The sequence below is a fragment of the Oryzias melastigma genome, linkage group LG12, assembly GCF_002922805.2.
Source record: "Oryzias melastigma strain HK-1 linkage group LG12, ASM292280v2, whole genome shotgun sequence".
Taxonomy (NCBI): Eukaryota; Metazoa; Chordata; class Actinopteri; order Beloniformes; family Adrianichthyidae; genus Oryzias; species Oryzias melastigma.
Window position 1 is genome coordinate 15,146,590 of NC_050523.1, and position 15,659 is coordinate 15,162,248.

Below are 15,659 nucleotides of genomic sequence, written 5' to 3' on the forward strand. Positions count from 1 at the left end.
TCTTTTCTGTGTGTGGTATTGTGGTCATTAGCTGACCCAAGGTTAGTTATTATACAGCAAAGAATTCAGTCTTCCTTAGGGGACTATTTGGAAGCACAGGGCAATCACTCACAGCAGCAGTCTGGCTGTGCAGCTACCGTGCTCTGCAAAACATGAGAAACTTCCTCTTTCTCTGGTATGTTTGAGAGGAAGGCATCAGTAAGTGGTTCCCTCTCCCCGAGCGGCAGGGGAAAGTAGACCCTCTCGAGTGCCTCTTGGCTTCCCCACCTCCCCCATGAGCCAATATCACAGTCAGACAGACACACACACACACACATCCAAAACTGCGGTCTCCTCTGGAGGGGAACATAAACAGGGCTCTCTGTCTGCAAGTGGAAAGCTAGTTCTCATGACATCACCACCCAGCAGGAATGCTGTGCTCTGCCACGTCAAAGCCCCTCTACTGGTCAGCAGTGCACGCACACACCAGCATGCACACACACAAGGACACATGCTGAGAAATGTGTGCCTATTCCAAAATGTTACATTGAAATATAACTATAAATATTTTAAAGACATTCTCCTTTGTGTCTCCTAGTTTGTCATTCTTTCCTTACTCTTCCCTATCTTTTCTGCTTTTACCGTTTACGGTGTCTGTCAGAACCCGTGACACCAAATATCAAAGCTTCATGCGCTATGAAAAACTTTTTGTGTATGAGTATGTATTTGAGTGCTGGCATTTGGGAGGGGAGCTGTGGGAAATTACGCACTACTTCATTGTGTTGCTGCATGGAGGAAAGGCCCTATTGAAGCTCTCTCTCCTTCCTTTCACCTCTCTTCCTCTCTGCAACTCTCTCCTCCCTTCTCCATCTCGGCATCAATTCCGGCTTCACATATTTCTTGCGAGTTCTCTCTCCGCCAGCTATTTTTTTCCCCTTACATCCCACCTTCTTCCTTCCCTTTCCTTATTTCAGCCCATTTTCAAATTTAGTCCACTTTCTTGCATTTTCCCTCCACGGATCTTTATAACGCACCCTGTTTCTTTTAGGCGTTTGGAAGAGAGCAGAGGCAGGAAGCAGCTTGGCTCTCAGACAATGGAACACATCAAAATCAAAAAGCACCACCAGCCTTACCAACTTCACACACAAAAACATAGCAAGACAAACAGGACATTCCAGCTGCCGGCTGCACCGGATTCCTCGCCTTGGCTAATCTGAAACAGAGAGTGAGACTGGGAGTGGAGCAGAGCAGTGAAGCCGGGTGAGAACTGCATGAGGGAGAGCAGGGAGGATGGAAAGTGAGAAGGCCAAACAGAGGATGAGGATGAGAAACTGATACTGAGAATAAGAACCAAAGTTTCCCTCTTAATTTTACAAGTAAAAAAAAAAAAGATTTATATGTATGGCTCAAAAGTGATCATATTTCTGTCAGGGTTTCAAAATAAAGTATGTATGCTAGTATGTGTATATGCACTTGTAGAATATAATTGTATGGAAACACATCTTGCTTTAAATTTCAACTAAAATAAAAACACATCTCATTTATAATCATGTTTCTTAGTAAAAATAAATCAAAATATTTTTTAAAATTAAAATTGGAAGATGAAAACATTTAAAAAAGGTAATTAATGGGAAGATAACATACACACACATTTTAAGAAAGGAGCAAATTTAAGAATTAAAAATACAATAAAAAATTTCCCACTTATCAAGCATTTTTAACATTAATTTGATGTTATTTCTACATACCAGTGCCAATATTGGCATTAAAAAAATCTAGATTTGTGTCTTGGTGCAAATGTATACAATCATATAGGTGCATTAATGAACAACTATCTTCACTACCACACTTGATTAAAAAATGTTGTGATTGCATGAAACAATTAAAGAAAATGTATGTAACTCACAAAAATGCTTGAGAAAAGTTGAATACAAAGTACTGCAATTTAAAACTTTTTAGGTTATCTTTTGAGCAGATATTGTTTTTTTTGTGGACATTTTGACCCTTAAAAAAAGGATAGATGGATTTTTGTGCACAATTAGTACGCTCTTCTGCTACCTCTCAGATGACTGTAGAAGAACAGGGTTAAAACAAAATAAAATCTATTAATATTTGATATTAAGTCCTGAACCGGATATTGATAATTCATGTAGAGAAAATGGTATGGTGGAGCCGGGCTGGGATTATATAAGTTCGCTTCCTTCCACTCCCTTTCAAACTTGTGATTCCTTAAGTGATAAGTGAAACACTTTCAAGTAGCACTAAGCATATATTTGTGTAGTCTGATGAGGGCAAAACACCCCAAAGCTTTGATCTAAAACTAAAATAACACTATCCGGAGTCGTTTGCTCAACATGTATGCTCACACGTGATCCATCACTACAAATTTTGCTTTAGACCAAATCAATCATGCAGACTTCAGTGGTGTCTGAACAACTATATATGCTCACACAAGTTTGGAGACACGCAAACAAAAGCGCACACAGACATATGTATCCATCAATCCGCACACATACAGAGGTGTCAATGCACTGCTATTCTGTCCTGGGGCCAATTTGACTGTGGGAAAACAGAGCAGACCTCATTTGTTAAATACCTGGTGAGAGACGGCTCATCTTTTTTTTCTAAACTGTCTATGTGTATTTTTCTCTTGCTTTAAAACTGCCTGTCTGTCAGCAAATACACCAATATTTTATTTTAGCATAACAGTTGTCAGAATTCAGACCTCAAAGAGACCAATTAAACTGCAAAATTCAAATGGAAAAATTGTATCAACTTTTTAAGTGTTTAAAATATTTTTGAGTAAACTCATGTAAACAACTAAACAGGATCGTTCAGCAATTCTCTAAGAAGTGGTGCCAGGTTGTTTGAGCCTGAAAGTAATATTTACAAAAAGTGAAGTAATTTCATGGAAAAAAATATGTTTGCATCTTCATAAAAGCTGCATACAGAGTAAAACTTTGTGATAAAGATTGGGACGGCAGGACTGCTGTGTCATCTGTGGACAGATTTTCCCAGCACAAGTTCACCTCGTCCATCTAAAGTGCATGTGTGTGTGTGTGTGTAACAGGAGATGTGAAGCCCTCACCACACACAGTGGGAAATATTTGGGATGGTTTCCCTCGGAATGTCTTGGCGTGCCTATGGAATGCCTGTCTCCCCCACCCCCCTTTCTCACTGTCCCTCCCTCTGGTCGTCGGAGAAGGGGTGGAGGTGGAGGACACAAACATACATTTTTTATCTACTGTTTTGCCACCACAGGGAATTGTGAAAATATCCTTAAAAAAATCAACTTTAAGAAAAAATTTGAAGAATTCATATTTTGTTTTTTTTAAGATTTGGGTTTCTATTTATTTATTTTTTCATCTAAAAAAAAACAGGAAAAGTCAACAAAATCCATCATCTGTGTCCTCCAGTTCACATATATCCTGACTCCTATTAACCTATTTTCCCTTGAATGTTTAAGTGCACCCAAACGCACAGCAAACACAATTAGATGAAGGTCAAAATTAACCGGGCCCTCTCACATTCCTGCAATTTCTCATTCCACATTCTTGAAAAGGGAAGACAAGCTGTTCAATCTCTACTTTCTTTTACACTTTCGTTCTCTTCTTGTAATTCAAATTTCAACAAGGAGTTGTCTCACGTGAGGTAAACACACATTTCCCCCTCTCAAATTCGATACAAAGCATATCTGTTCATTTCTCATTTTACTTTTTCCAACCATTTTCGATACTTTATCGTCCTCTGCCATACGTTCTGCTCTCACCTCTCTCCTCCCTTCAATCTCTTTTTCCTATCTCCCCTAACAGCCCTTTCTCCCACCCCTCCCTCTTGTAGCGTGGCAGTTCCTGTTGCTCTTGTTTTCACTTCCCAGTAGTCCAGCGCGTGGGAACCGGTGTTTCAGCGGCAACGGCGTCTACAGGAGTCTAACTGAAACCCAAGTACACTGTATGTGGCTTTGAAGATGACTGTGTGTACAGTATGATAGCATCAGCATACATCGGTTTTTCCCCGCGCGTTTATCACTTGATACAAGTGTGGGGTGAATTTTCACATCAATGTCGTCGGGAATCTCCACATGTCTATAAAAGGCTAGCGTGGAGCATCTGATGCTACTGCAAAACCCAACGGAAGCGTGTACAAGTGTGTGCATGCATGAAAAGTTTGGGTGCCACAGACTTCAGCGGAGGGGATAGTATACAGCTGAACAGGAAACTGTAATGGACCAGTAAACATACTGTTAGGAGACAAGTACACAAATGCTACGATATCTTTACACTGTACATACAAGAGTTAAAGGAAACCAATCTGTTAAATAATATAACCAACAAAACAGTAGTAAAATCCTTTCAGATTTATCTTTTAATTTAAACTTTCAAATAGCGCACTTTTCAGTCGCAGCAACCAAAAAACTGCACAGTAAATTTTAAAAATCTTTTATAAGTCACACTTTTGAGAGAAATTTATTTGACAAAATAAAGGAAAAAGAATGAACATTTCATCTTGAGAGGCTAAATAGAATAGATATAACAGACTAAACGCACGCCCGCTTTACTATGATGCTTATGCTTGATGCTCATTTAGCTTGATGTGACATAGGACAAATCTAATATATTAGTGCACATGTGTCAAAGTTAATGTTTATTGTATTTGTAACTTGTATAATTTTTACAGAGAGTTCATTATTGACAGTTATTTAAGGTTTTAGTTGATTTATTCTGGAATAATATTCCTGCCTGTGTTAATTTATAGTAATATTAATGTGTTTAATAAATGTTTATCCTGTTCGGTCCACGACCTAAGGTGTTTAAGATTTTGGCCCCCTCTGCGATTGAGTTTGACGCCCCTGTACAAGCGCAATATATAAATAATTATTAAGATAACCATATCATAAAGAACATCCTAAAAAGTCAACTATTTTAGTTCAAATCTCTAAATCAGTTGAATTCTTCTTCCTGTGTGTCATAAAACTGAGAAGCACTTCTTCTTCTTCTGCGTTGCTGTCAGTAGCAGATACTAAAACACACACCTACAGCGCCCTCTAGTGGTTGAGACTATTTATTTTTTTCAAAATGCGGAGTATAGGTTTGACCCCTTGCCAAACTATGCAAAAAACACTATAGACTTATACATATCTCTATGGTGGATGGCTTTCCTTGTTAAGAACTGATGCACTTCAATCATGCTCTCTCTAAATATACATATAAATACGTGATAGTATTTTTCTCAGTAGCTTCTCTTTCTGCATTCCATCGAGCGTGTCAATAAAAGGGAGATCAATAAGAAGGACACTGATCCATCCATCGCTCATCAGTTTCACAATCAGATAAAAGTGGGTTCTTGGGTGAGTCATGAAGCAGTCACCAGAGTCAAATACTAACACTAATAAGATCTTATTGATGCTTAACAGTTGTATAGATGTTACTTTAAAGGTTTAGTTAATTCATGAAGTGAACATTTTTGGTCTCTGGAGACCAGTATTAGAAGCTGGAGGACAAATGACCACATACGAGCTGGTCTGGATTGCGTTAACTCCATTGTCCTCTCATGGTGGCTTTCCTATGTGGTGGTCTTAAAATGTAACATTTTGTATTTGGACAGAAAAGCAGCTTGTGGCCTCTCCTGACACCTTTGTGCTCCCCTGCGAGGCGCAGTGCAGATTACCCGCGTTTAGCAACTGCCCTGCACAGATTCCTTTCCCTGCTGCCACCACACAAGCGCAGCCATTGTCATCCTCAGTCTTCTTTACAGCCACCCACAGAGACATCTACAGGTCAGGTACCATAAATCAGACATCCAGTGATGGCAACTGCTTAACACACTTCCCAGGCTCTCAGAAAAAAAGAGGGAAAGAGGCAGCTGGATAAATGAGCGCCCAAGCTTTAGAGTCCTGATTCAAGTGAACGCTTATTGAATTTGAGGCTGATATATCAGTGTAGGCTTTTTATCAGCTAAATTTGGACATTTGCCATAAATAAGTTGCAGGCTAAAGTTTAATGGCAGCTTTTTAAAAAATAACATAAAATAGAAAAGACACAATCATAATCTGGTATCATCTGAACACACAGTCCACTGGACCAATATTCTCCGAAGTTTAAAAACGAATCAAAAGAGCTGTTTTAACTAAAAAATATAACCCCTTTTCATGATAATAAAATAAAGTAAGAAACATCATTATTTGAGGAACTACAAGTTCTGAGACATCAGGATTAGCTATAAATTAGAGAATAGATTGTGGGGGCTTGGCAGATTGTGAGATTACCAATGTCTGAAGGAAATGAGTGTTAGTCTTTTTTTATTTCACTAAATTTCCTACAGTGATATGTCTGCTTTAAGCATTTAAATTCCAAATTTAACAACCCCGCGGTGACCCTGCTGCTGGTGTGGTGGTTGGAACATGCAGAGGGGTCATACCACATCAGCATGGTTTCCTGCAAATGCCATTTGAAAGCTAATTTTTCATTCTTTTTGCTCTTGCCTTATCTTCTGAGCTTCTTTCAGAGAACCTAACATTGTGCATCAGATCAGCGGATCAGTTTTCCTGAAGGTATTGAAGTTCAGGAAAAAGCTGAGAGGGTTTTAACTTTTTTCAATTTGTGTGCAAAATCTGCAGAAGGCCTAACTCTTGTTTGTCCATTAACATGATTTAATTTTAAGAAGTGTCTAAAAAACTAATTTTAAAACTATTTAACCCAGCAGGAGACTTTTCTCTGGTGCTGCTTTTATTTGAAAATTTTGCTTTAACTTTTAAAAAGATTTATGCAGTTGTGTGTTTAATACTTTGGGTGAGAAGAATTGAATATTCTCAGGCAGCATCCTCATTTGCTTCACTCAGAGCCGAGCATGCACGGTGGTTTCTCTCATCATGTTTCCCACAATGAGAAATTCATTTCTTCTGCTTTCACTGTGCGTTTGGCAACAAACCACAACAACATTTTTTTGTATGCAAACTATTTGAGAAGATTTTCTTCACCACAGAAATACTTCCTCATCGTTAATGTTGCTCAACTTCTCTTTGATATAGAAACTCATTTTTCTTCTTTCCCACAGCAGATTCTGCATAAATTGATTCGCTTACATCATTTAATTTTTAAATCTAACTTGTAGTGACAAAATGAACATCTCTTCAACCACTACTTCCTTTATGAGATTATTTAGAAGTTTGGGGGAAATTCACAATACAAGTGGGTTTAAAGGGACAATTAATTACCTGACAGCGGCTGAATATGTCGCTCGGGGTGGGTTGGATGTTGAAGTGCTTGAGGACTCGGACAGCCTGGTCTCTAGCCTTTTCTGAACAGTCCAAGGACAGACAGCGACCTTCACCAACCTGAGAGCGCAACTTTATTGGCAGAAAAAAAAAAACAAAGAATGAGAGCAAACAAAGATGAATTCATTCAGAGTACTTATGTGATATGATGTGTTCTTACACTTTGAAAAGGTTGACCACATGTGAGGATGACTCGGCCTTCTGCTTGAGCGAGCTAAGATACAAGAGAGAAGAAATTAAAACACTAGAATGCAGATAAATTGGTAAATGTAGCTGTTTTGAGTGTTTTTGACATGTTTTGGGGCATTTTCTCTCTTGGTACAGAACATATATAAAGAAAATCAAGCTTAAAAATGACATTTTTGGGTATTTCTTTATTCAAATTGTTGTGAATCAGGAGCTAGCATCTGGCTCAAAACTGTAAAGCTGAATAGCTCAGATATTGATCACCCATTTTGATGCTCTGCTAATGTTAGGTTGGTGTTATGAGGGGCTGTCAGCTAGAGAGCGTGTAAATAGATGGGTGATGGGAAGTGAGGGTGTGCTTGCTCCATGCTAACAGACCCATCCACAACTCAGAGGTGAGTTTCTAAAGAAGTACTGCTTCTCTGAAGAAACTATGTCCTGATTTTGGCAAAAAATGGCATCGTCGTGATTAAAGGAAACATTGGAAATGCTTTGAAAATAGATCAAAACATGGGACTTTAAAGGTCAATATGTAAATATAGCATTTAATCAGACAAGTCTTATTGTTAAAATGGATCAGAATATCTAAACGTTTGCCTATAGTGTGTGTATTTTACTGCTATTTCCCACTAACAAACCTTTGCAGCTACTCTGTGATCATCAGAGTTCTCCAGCATGACAACGTCCACTCCCAAACAGCGCAGATACCTCCCGAGTCCTTGCAGCATATTGTCACACACCACCCGCAGCTGCTGGGGGGGCAGAGGAGGGGAATCTTCTGAAGGCTTCTCGCCACACAGGAGGCCTTTCTCTGTGCCAGAATGGGGGGGACTGACCCTTGAAGCCCCCTGACATTCCTAAATGGACAGAGAGAATAATGTGATACTTAACCGATCCCCACAGGAGGATTTTCTTTTCACTTGCACCGCAGTTCAGGGAGGTCAGAGCCCAGGGTTAGTTATACAACCGCACCCCTGGAGCTGATAGGAACTGCTGAAGTGTCTTTGTCAAACACGTATTGTCCCACCCTGCGGGCTGGATGCTCAAACTAGAGGCTTCAGCTGGAGATTCTCTGTATTCCTTCACACGTCACATGAAAGGTCACAGGTTATCTCAGAACTAAGAACTGTCAAATTAGCACAGTTGCTCTTCATAAGAGGGGTTGGTCGTTTATGGCTGCCGTCTATGAAATTAAAGGAGGAAGAAATAACATGATTGACTGCAAACAGAAAACGGGTCTAGAACCCAAACAAAAACCTGAACATTAATTCCCCTTTTATTTTAGATTCTTCAAAAAAATAAAATCAGATCTTTTCGGGTAAATTCCCAATAAATTACTTTATAACAAACATATTTCTGTACATAATTTTTTTTTCTTTTAAAAAAAAAGTCACCCAGTCAAAAATTCTGACTTCTTTAAATTTAAAAGTTCAACCTAAAGTCAGTCAGTTTGGACAGAAAGTCTGAACATTTCACCTCACTCCATAGATTTTATTTGATGTTTAAATTTGTCGCTTCATTGCATGATTTTACACCATCTTCTGTTTCTGGAACACAATTTTCTAAAGTTCAATCAACATTTGTCTCAAACTACAACTGAAGCGCTTAAAAATAGTCATCGTTCTTCTGGATCAACTTTAAAGAACTTTAAAGCTCTGTCAGTAGATAACCGTTAAACTTTACTTCATTTTATGTCTACCAAGCGAGTTCCAGTTACACATGTTTAAGTGTTGCTTTGTGTATCAACAGTAACTTCATACTTTAATTTTTTTATAGTTTCAGAATTTTATTTCAATATTTAAGGAGTCATATTAAAACAAATCCTGAATACTTCCCATCAAAATGAATATATTAATGGCTGCTGACCTTCTGGTCAAATCCTTGTTTTGTCTTCTTTTTCTGCTTTTCTTTCTGCTTCTTGTCACTGTTTGTCTGTGGCTTGCTTGAAGAGACGCTGCTCAGGTCAGCCGGCAGCCCAAAGCGTGCTGGGTTTCCAGAAAGCACAGAGTACACATCCAGCAAACAGTACGCATCTGTCACTAAAGGAAAGGTTAAGATGGAAGAGAAAGATGGAGGAAGAGGAGTGTGAACTTGTCTTGTCTGCATGCCATCAGGGGATAACAAAATAATCTGGTACTCTTTAGAGAGGAGAACAGCAACCATCTGGCTCTCTGTCATTGTCCGTCTGCATGCATAACGGCTCACCTGCATATCTAATTTGGCTGATGCGCAGCGGCCGCCTCTCCCAGTTGGACATCTGCTCCCTCTTGTCCAGGGGTCTTCCCAGAACTTGTTGAACCAGAAGGCTAAGACCTTTTTCTGTGGCATTTTCTCCCACCAGTACCTCTTTGGGGCCACTCTGAATCCAACTGAGTTTACTTTTTTGAATCTGCAAAAAAATAAAACAGTATTCTTTAAAATTATATTGCTGTTAAACAATGTCCTAAGGCAAAAGTAGGCTTTAAAGTGAACAATTTTAAAATAAAATAAATAATCTCTTTTATTTTGTGTTTTAGCAAGTGTTAGACTTTTAAATACATGTTTTTGACATGGATCCCTTGTAAAACAAAAGATTTGCATCTCAATTCTTCAATTCCTCAGAAGTAAATGCATTATCGACAGGAAATAATCTGCACTCCAAAAACTGAATCTTAAGTAAGAAGACTCTTGTTTCAACAAAAAAAAAAAAATACAATTTTCTGTCCTGCAAGAAAAATACACTTATCAAGAAAGTTTTTCATAGCAAAATAACCCTAGTTTAAGAAAATATGCTTTAGTAATTAGATTTTTTTCTTAAAATAAGAATTCTTGGTAAGATCATTTTTCTTACCACATGGACTCATTTTTGCTTTTATTTTTTCCTTTTTTTTTTACTTATTTCTTGGGAGTCAGTCAATTATTTTAAAATGAACCATAACTAAATTAGGACACCATGAATCATCAGCAAATTTAGAAAATTTACGAGCCTTCTCCTTCACATCCTTTAACTAGTTGGAATATTTCCACATGAAACTACATAGAAGTCACAACTGTTCAAAAATGATGAAAAAGGAGGAGGAAGAATAATGGATCAAAACCAACAGGACTACTGACAGTCTTTATTGGGTTAAACGTCTTCTTTTGATAAAAAAAAATGCAATGGTTATGAATAATGGTTTAAAAACCATCTTTTCCAGCTGTGAATTGAACTTTATCATTTATTTATGTATTAAATGGTGGATTGAGCAAGTTGGTTCAAAACTCTCCATCCAAATTGGCATTTGGACGCACAAAAATCCCAGTGTGGAAGTTCACTAAAAATGCTTGGGACTTGGAATTTTACTGTAGGTGTCCCATTTTTGTCATTATATCCACAACCAGCCAATACCAACTATAATTTCACCAAAGAAATGTGGTGGCAGTAACATAACCCAAAAACTTCTACTGCCGATTTGCTTCAGAGAATAGTCTGTTCACCACATATTATCTAAAAAAGGTAATTTAAAGAATACAGTTCCTATCTTTAAGGTGTGTATGATGAGGTAGCCTTACTATTTGATGTATATTACAAAGATCAAGCATCCCCTCTGCCGTCAGGGCCTCCTCTGACCACGGATGCAAAGTGGCTCTGAGACACTTAAGGTCTCCACTCACTGCATAACCTGAATTGTAAAGGAAAAACAAGGATTAATGAACAGTTAACTTTTAATCGTTCACTAACAGATGTAGAGTTCTGTTAGGTTCGTTCTAACCCAGTTTAAGGATGTCTGGATCAGAGAAGAATGTCCTGATGAAGCTGATGGTCCCTGGATGTTGACAGAATCCTCTGGCACAGAGGTCTAACAAGAAAACCTGCTCTTGAACTGCCAGCTGTATCAGTGCCACTTCCTGAGCTGAGGTACAGCCAAATGTTGGTTGCCACTCCATGTCCACCCCGACGACCCCACCTTTCTGGGAAAACAAACAGAAAAGGTTGAGTCAGAAATAAATCAAAGGTAAAACTTTAAAAAATTAGAAACCTACAAAAGTAATAAATGTGATGTCTTTACCTTTAACACTGCGCTTCCACATATCTGAAGAGCTTCTGGTGTATCCACAAAGTGAACCTTGTCTTTGGTGAGAGGAACCCGGTAGAACTTATCAGCATTACGGGGCAGCCATTCCTCTGAATCGGTAGAATCATTTGGAAATATCTGTCTGAGCAGAGCAAGCGTTGGTTCCCCCGATTGCATGTCAAAGTGTAGAAATGAACATAAAAAAGATGAAAATAACAGAATTATAAATCATAGAAGATCATTACGTAGAAGTTAACAAGATTATTTTAAAGACACTGTACAAACATTAACTCCTCACATGTTGCAGGAATTTATGACAAATTGTATAAATTGACTTAATGACAAATAAATACAAACTTTTTATTCTAGTTGAAGCTAAACTTATATATTTTTTTATTTTAAACATGTAGTTGCTCATTTATAAAAAGACTAAAGTGAAAATGTGATAGAAGGTTTTAAAAAAACTGTTGAAAACCATGTATGTATTAAATAAACTAAATATGAATTAAAATAAGAAAATCCTAACATTTTAGGTGTTAAACTATATCATAATAAAGATATTACTTAAAATGTTTTAAGCAATTGTTTGATTTTAACATACAGAAAAAAACTGAAAAGTTAGAACTAACCATGAATCAAATTTCAAAAAAAGCAAAAGTTTGGATCTTCTACCAAACAAAACATTATTGAGATGAATTCTTATGGAATTTGTTTATTCATAAAACACTGAAATTGAATTTATTACATTAAATACTGTTGTTATAGACAATACCAATGAGCAACCCCCATATATCAAATTAAATCCAACTTTATTTATTTAAAAAAGCTATAACATTTACAAAGTTCCAACAACTTTCTTCAAGTTAAATTTTAGACTTTTGAAGACCTTTTAAGGCTATGCATATCAAAAATTAAGACCAGACGGTTCTGTTTATTTTCATAAATTGATTAAATAATCGTAGTTGAAAAATTACATTTTCGACAAAAAATGTGAAACTGAGACGTTTCAAATAGCACAAATTTTAAGGCTCGGTTATCAAAATTCAAGACATTTTTAAAGGCTTTTTAGGGTATTTTTTTCAATTTAATAAATTCAATGTTTTTAGGATTTTTTAAGATCCTGCAGGAACTAAAATTAAAGACCCTTTGCCCTCTCCAGAATGTGGATATTGATAAAATGTTGAAATTCCACATTTTGTGCAAAAAAACAGAAGGTTCCACATTTCCCTATGCCTTTAACGATCCACTTATATTGCTATCATTTCTACTCACTGTAGATTAGGAGGCAGGCTCCTCTGGGTCTCCCACACCCCAATGGGAAGTCGATTCTTTGGTACGTTGTATCTCAGGGACCATTGGGAGGCTTTGCGAACACTATGGTACTTTGCCAACAACTCTACCAAATGGATCTGCAGCTCTACATCATCTGCCACCACATTCTGCAGACACGACATACAGCTAAAATAAACCTACTGATGTTTCTATGATGAAAAAATCAAACAGCACGTCTGTACACATCTTCATTCATTCATTTTTTTAAACAAAGCTCACTTGCACATGGTCAATCCAGTTCTCCTCAGTCATGCCTTTCTGTAAGAATAAAGAAAATATATGTCTATTTATGTATTTGACTCCAAACTGCTGTCAAACAGTGAAAACATTTTGTTGGGAAGTTAAAATTTTTGCTCACCTCCACAAAAGTTTTATACATTAGGTAACGCAGAGTGTCTAATCTCCTCTTGTGCAAAGCATTGGGACACAGTGCTTCAAAAAGAAAAAAAAAACTTTAGTAGTGCCTAAAATGTTTATTTACAAGCCAATAAGTGCCTGAAACCCACCTGGATCCACTTTGAATTTCTCCATGAGTCTTAAGACATGTTTGGTAAGCACTTTGGGATGGATTTGTGATGTGTTCTGTTTGGACCGAGTCAGGCCTGGATACAGCCTGCAGAAGCAAACATGCACATCATTGGACTTTATAGCCAATGACAACCCCAGCTATATTACAAAGCTGTTTTCCACTCATTCACATAGCATATCTTACTTGTGAATACTCCCAACACTGAAGCTGGGGTGACACCAAGAGTCGAGGAGTGTGACAAGTTGTTGTTCAAGCTGACTGTGGCCGCTGACAAAAGACTCCGCCAGCGACAGCTTATCCAGCAAAATGAGAGGCACGCACATCTATAAAGATAAGAAAATAAATACAATTTAAGAATGTTATTATTTAATGGATAATATGTTTTATCCCACCTTTTCCAACTGTAGTTCTTCCTGTAGTTCCAGCTTGATAGCGAGGATTGCAGCCTACCAAAAAAACGAAAGAAAACAAATTATTTCCAATGATTTTACTTGCTAGAGGACTTTAAAATGTTTGTGTTTATTAAATCAGGGACTCACTTCTTTGTAACACCTGACATCGTGCATATTTGAAATATGGAGCCGTAGAACAGATGGGTCTAAGGACTTGAGCTGGTAGATGCTGATGAGAGCATCTACAAAGGCGGGCTGCGTGTCCATCAGTAAGTCAAGAGCTCGCTGCTGGAGCGCCAGAGCTTTTTGTCCAGGTAGTGAGCTCAAGTTCACCTGAAGAACAAGAAAAAGGAACTTAAAAAGAAAAAAGTAAGCAGCATTCTGTTCCTTTTGCTAAAAAATGTAAAAGGCAACAAAAATAAAGTTGTGGAATCATCTACCTGAGGGTTTTCCTTCATCCATGCCTGGAAATCCATGAGGATGTGACAACCCAGAGTGTGGCTCCGACCTTTCTGTTTGCCCGGACAACGCTCCAGGATTGTTAGTAAGGCCTCGAGGGGCTCCGACAGTTTGGAAAACCCCTGCTGGGTTACCAAACGCAGCTATGGACAAAGACAGAGGGGACCACAATCAGTAATGTTACAAACTTAGCTGGTAGAATTCACTTGAAACTGAATCCCTGATGTGCATCTTTTAGGTAAGATTTCAAAGTTAAAGTCTTCTGTTTGTGAGGGAAATAAAGGATAGTTCTGCTTAAATAGCTGCTTAAATTAAAAGAAAAGTGTAAGAAATGCAGCTGTTTGATGGATTAAAAGTTGCTGGACAGTTGACTCAAAGACAGGTTAATTGTGTTGGCTAATCTCACTATTTATCAAACATTGAATTTGATGAAGAGTCTGGTGTCCAGAGTTCATTCCAAGTGTGGTATGCTCATTTGGCAGCCAAGGCTGAAAATCCACCACATGTGGTCAAAGAAGTTGTCAAAGCAAGTGAAAGAGGCCGTCCTTAAGCCTCAAAAACAAAAGGATCTCACAGAGGGGAACATCAGGAGTGTGCAAATCAACTGTTAAGTAAATTAGAGGGAAAGGGGGGCGGGCCGCCAGAAAATAGGGAGCATGACAACAATTGAGGGGAATTCTGCTAAGAAATTAGGAGAAGCTTTCAAATATTAAAGGACATATAAAAACTACTAAATACTTCCCTTAAAGACCCACTCTTTGGTGTTGTAAACATGTTCATGAGGCATTTTTCTCATGAAGACATAATAAAAAATAAGCTTAAAATGGCAATTTTGAGTATTTCTTTATTAAAATAGCGAAACAGAAGCAGACAAAAAAAATGCCATTTGAAAAATATTGTAGGTGTGACACAGAAGCTTCCTCCTCCGCTCCATTCAAATGCATCCATTTGTAGACGCCTAGATCCATGTATGTCTATGTTTTCCTCATCTGAGCTGACATCTGCTCAAAACTGTACGGCTGGAAAGCTCCAATACTCCTCGCCATTTTTGTTGCACTTGTAATGTAAGGTTGGGGTTGTGAGGGGCTAGCGGGAAAGAGTGTAAAACAGATAACGAGAAGTGGGGATGGGCCTGCCAGAATGGAGGGTAAACTTTGGATGAACTAGTACTGCAGAAGCTCTGCTTTTTTCAATTAGCCTAAAAACAACATAATCAGTGGTAACAATTTTGAAATCACTTATTTGAGCATTTTTAAGTTCTAGTCCATTAATTTTTTTTAATCTATTGTAAAAGTGTTCCAAGTGAGTTTTTTTAAATCATTGGAATCGAGTGAATTTGAGAGCTTGTACCCTGTCTGCAAACGATTCACAATTTGAATCAAAAAATACTCCGAAATGCAATTTTTTAGTTTTTTTTTATATGCATCTTCCAGCATCAGAAAATTTTCCCAAGAATGTGTTAAAAACACCATTTA

General features: G+C 37.8%; 1 protein-coding gene across 2 annotated transcripts in view; it reads right to left on the reverse strand.

Annotated features, from left to right (window-relative positions):
- Positions 1-15,659, reverse strand: part of exd3 (exonuclease 3'-5' domain containing 3) — a 38,885-nt gene that overhangs the window by 17,180 nt on the left and 6,046 nt on the right. For both annotated transcript variants that reach the window (XM_024299224.2, XM_036214520.1), the window contains exons 4-19: positions 14,166-14,327; positions 13,873-14,058; positions 13,726-13,779; positions 13,517-13,656; positions 13,311-13,417; positions 13,163-13,236; positions 13,024-13,062; positions 12,745-12,911; positions 11,467-11,614; positions 11,170-11,368; positions 10,970-11,079; positions 9,644-9,827; positions 9,305-9,477; positions 8,077-8,295; positions 7,413-7,466; positions 7,193-7,324 (exon numbers count right to left, since the gene is read on the reverse strand). In XM_024299224.2, coding sequence (XP_024154992.1) covers positions 7,193-7,324; positions 7,413-7,466; positions 8,077-8,295; positions 9,305-9,477; positions 9,644-9,827; positions 10,970-11,079; positions 11,170-11,368; positions 11,467-11,614; positions 12,745-12,911; positions 13,024-13,062; positions 13,163-13,236; positions 13,311-13,417; positions 13,517-13,656; positions 13,726-13,779; positions 13,873-14,058; positions 14,166-14,327 — 2,148 coding nt within the window. The remainder of the gene's footprint in view (positions 1-7,192; positions 7,325-7,412; positions 7,467-8,076; positions 8,296-9,304; positions 9,478-9,643; positions 9,828-10,969; positions 11,080-11,169; positions 11,369-11,466; positions 11,615-12,744; positions 12,912-13,023; positions 13,063-13,162; positions 13,237-13,310; positions 13,418-13,516; positions 13,657-13,725; positions 13,780-13,872; positions 14,059-14,165; positions 14,328-15,659) is intronic.